Source organism: Myotis brandtii, unplaced genomic scaffold, assembly GCF_000412655.1.
Source record: "Myotis brandtii unplaced genomic scaffold, ASM41265v1 scaffold373, whole genome shotgun sequence".
NCBI lineage: Eukaryota > Metazoa > Chordata > Mammalia > Chiroptera > Vespertilionidae > Myotis > Myotis brandtii.
The window spans coordinates 809373-812926 of record NW_005364339.1 but is presented as its reverse complement, the minus strand read 5'-3'; the positions used below and the strand labels follow the sequence as shown (position 1 = coordinate 812926).

Genomic DNA, 3554 nt, shown 5'->3' with positions numbered 1-3554 from the left:
GTAAGAAGAAGAAAAAGGTAAAGATAAAAATTTTGAACAAATACATATCTATCAATAAGTGAATCTAAAAATCAAGTGACTAAAAAAATCTGATGAACAGAATAAACCGGTGAATATAATAAAATCAGGGGCATAGAAAGGGAGTGGACTGACAATTCTCAAGGGGAAGGGGTTGTGGGGGGTGAGGGAAGAGACTGGACAAAAATCGTATACCTATGGACGAGGACAGTTGGGGGTGGGGAGTAAGGGCATGGGGCAGGGTGGGAACCGGGTGGAGGAGAGCTATGAGGGGGGAAAAAAGAGGAACAACTGTAATAACCTGAACAATAAAGATTTATTAATAAAAAAGAGTTGCTATTATCATTCCAATAACACTATAATGCAACATTGCCTCACATACACATTTGTCTAATCCAGTGGTTTTCAACCCTTCTGGAGACATTTGGCCAATTTTCATTTTGAGACCTTTTTCGTTCTTACACTTGGAAAAGGGTACTCTTGGCATCTAGTGGGTAGAGGCCAAGGTAGCTGCTAAACCAAGTACAATGACAGGACAGCACCTACAATATATAATTATCTGGCTCAAAATATCAATAGGGCCAAGAAACACTACTTCTTCATAGCTAGCTGGGACATGGTGACAAATACAGGGAGTTAGAGATAAGTACTCTTCTTACAGACCTCCTATGAAGCTACACAACTTAGAGTTCTAGAGTTTACTTGATATTTACATAGACAAATAAAAGTTTCCAATTAAGTAATTTTCACTTGAAGTATTTTAGGGAGAAAATGGAGCCCAGAATTCTAGCCATAGTATCAATCAGTGTGCCATCTATATCTATTAGCTTATAACATCTACCTTAAAAAAGTTCATAACCAAACTGGCTACTGCTGGCTCTATGTATTATAAATTCATATTTTTCTGTATCTAGGAGTTAACTGAATTTCCCATGACCACCCACCAAAAGCAACCAGTCCTCAGATTTCAGCAGTGGGTTTTATATGGTCATTTTCTCAGGAAAACATTCATATCTGAAATTCCCTTTCTCTGATGTTATAGTCCATTAAAACTTTACTGTCCAGCTCCATGAAATTTAAAAGCCAGAATGGGAAAGGAAGGTGATTTGGACTGTAAACTTAAAGGCAGCAACAACAACAAAAAAAAATGTCTTCTATAAAAAGTAAAGGGTGTTGGTGATTAAATGAAATAAAATAGACAAAGGCTGAAATGGTCCCTATAAAAGTAGCAAAGTCCTTAGAGGTTATTTTATTTCCCAGTAAGATTCCTTGGGTGTTTCACAAAGAAAGTCATTTTTCTGGTGAATTTCCAAGTATGCTAAAGACATTTACTTGCCTATTTTCTAGCTGTTACTCTAAAAGAAAAAGTTTAAGTTATGAAAAAATTCAGTTCAAATTTAAAGGAATCACACAGGGTTTAGCAATCCATTTTGAAACCATCAGATATATCTGAGAGAAAGAAAAGCATTGTATTAACAGACAGAAACCCATCTGAATGTGAAGTTTCTCAAGCTAACAAAGCAGGAATGTAGAAACATGTTTACCCATTGAAGTCTTTTTAAACACTTAAAGATGAAGATAGGCCCTGGCCAGGTGGCAGAGTTGTTTGGATCCTCCTCCTGTGCACCAAAAGGGTGCAGGTTTGATTACTGGTCAGTGTACACACCTAGTTTGTGGGTTCCATGAGTGGTTGGAAATATAAGGAAGGCAACCAATATTTCTCTCTCACATTGCTGTTTCTCTCTCTCCCCCTTCCTTTCTCTCTAAATATAAAAAAATTATTTATATATATATATATATCTCCCCCCTCAGGTGAGGATTTTAACGATAAAGACAAAACTATTACTTCTGAGTTTAAGCCTGAAAGTGTTACACAGTAGGAAAATTTTTAGGCCTGCTTAATTACCTAGCCACCTCAGCAGCTTGACAGCCTGTACAAAGTTTCTAGGAACTGAGCTCACACACCTGAGCAACGGTCCACAAAGAACAAACAGATCAACACTCCTGGGCAACAGGCCCATAAAGAACAAACAGATCAAAATTAAGAATAGTCCTTACCTTTAAGTTACCCAGAAATGAATAACAGGAGGATGATGAATAGCTTGGCTAAAACTACGCAATTAGCTTTTGTAACTTGGCTTTGCTTGCTATGGGAACCTGAACACAAATGTAGTTGTCCCCTTTAAATATTGGACTCTGCAGATGGCCGGGGCCGCTTCTCTCTTGTGCTTCCCGAGTGGAGTAGCGGACACTGGCCAGTCAATAAAGGCTCTCTAAATTTCAATCAGTCTGGAGTTCTGGTCATTCTGTCACTCGCACTCCACAACAAAAGCAAAATTCGAGCAGAAAAGTGGCCTATGTACTTACCAAAAAAAAGAAAGAAAACAAAAGTGCCAAAATGATCCTAATTAAAAAAAAAATAAAGTATAGCAGGACATTTACATGCAAGATCTAATTTCAGATAATTGATCCTATAGTTAAAGCACAAAAGTGGAAAACTGCAAGGATACCTCATGTGTGACAAATGGCAGCAAAGTTATGTTTAAACAAACATGTGGTGAGACTGTCTTTAATCTAGCTAAATGTAAAAAGTGTTGTTTTACATGAACTTGACTATTCACTGCAATTCCAGCTTCTGAAAATAAGAACCGGCACCAGGTTTAGGAAAAGGGCGGCTAAGGGGAGAATCTGTGTCCACAGCTTCCCCTTCAAATCCCCAAGGAGGAAAGCTTCTGCTTAAAGGTATTGAGTAGCTAGGCAGCCCTACTGAAAACAACCAGTTTTGAGCGTTGTTTTTGGCAAGAGGTTATGTGTTACCGGCTTCTTCCTGGGGCGCTTGGAAGGAATGTGTCACCATCAATCAGAAAGTACACTGTTTAGGTCAGGGAAGGAGTACTGCCTCGTCCAACACGGATAAATCATGCACCTCCAGGAAAGGAGGAGAAAGGAGAGTTGTAGGAAAGGTGTTGGTGCCTAGGGACCTGCAAGACCAAAAGGAAATCCCGACTTGCAGTACAAAAATTCTTGCGCTCAGGTTACTGGGAACTCCAGGAGCAGCGAGGGCGGGCACCCCAACTCTGCCCAGGAGCAGCGAGGGCGGGCACCCCCACTCTGCCCCAGGGACCAGCAACACGGAGAGCGGTTCTGGAGGGGTCCTACGCGGTCTGGGGCGGAGGAGCAGTCTGTCTCACTCACCTTGGAGGGCCTGGGGAGCACAGAGTATCCACTGACCCCTGCGGTGCTGGGAGGGACGGGCTACCCACCTACTCACCTGGCAAGGCCAGCACCAAGAGCTGAAGGATGAATGGGCTGCCCCCAGCGAACCTCACCAGACGGGTGCTGACCGCGGGAGTGCTCACCTGTGGGGATGCTGGAGGACTTCTCCGAGTCTGCACCTAAGCAGGGACTCCAGGGCTGAAGGAGGAGGGCCAGCAGCAGCAGCTGACACTTCACGGCGCAACCCCCCATCTTCGGCCTCTCGAAGGCCCGCGCGTGCTCGGGCACCCCCACCTCCCGGCGCTGGCGAACTTCTCGCG

The 3554-nt window shown here is 42.9% G+C and overlaps 1 protein-coding gene and 1 long non-coding RNA gene across 3 annotated transcripts in view; one reads left to right on the top strand and one right to left on the bottom strand.

Annotated features, from left to right (window-relative positions):
- PLOD2 (procollagen-lysine, 2-oxoglutarate 5-dioxygenase 2) overlaps nt 1-3548 on the bottom strand; it is a 268114-nt gene extending 264566 nt beyond the window's left edge. For both annotated transcript variants that reach the window (XM_005872258.2, XM_005872259.2), the window contains exon 1: nt 3378-3548. In XM_005872258.2, the coding sequence (XP_005872320.1) occupies nt 3378-3486 (109 nt within the window). In that variant the 5' untranslated portion in view covers nt 3487-3548. The remainder of the gene's footprint in view (nt 1-3377) is intronic.
- LOC106727126 overlaps nt 1-3554 on the top strand; it is a 20311-nt gene that overhangs the window by 9962 nt on the left and 6795 nt on the right. The window lies entirely within an intron of this gene.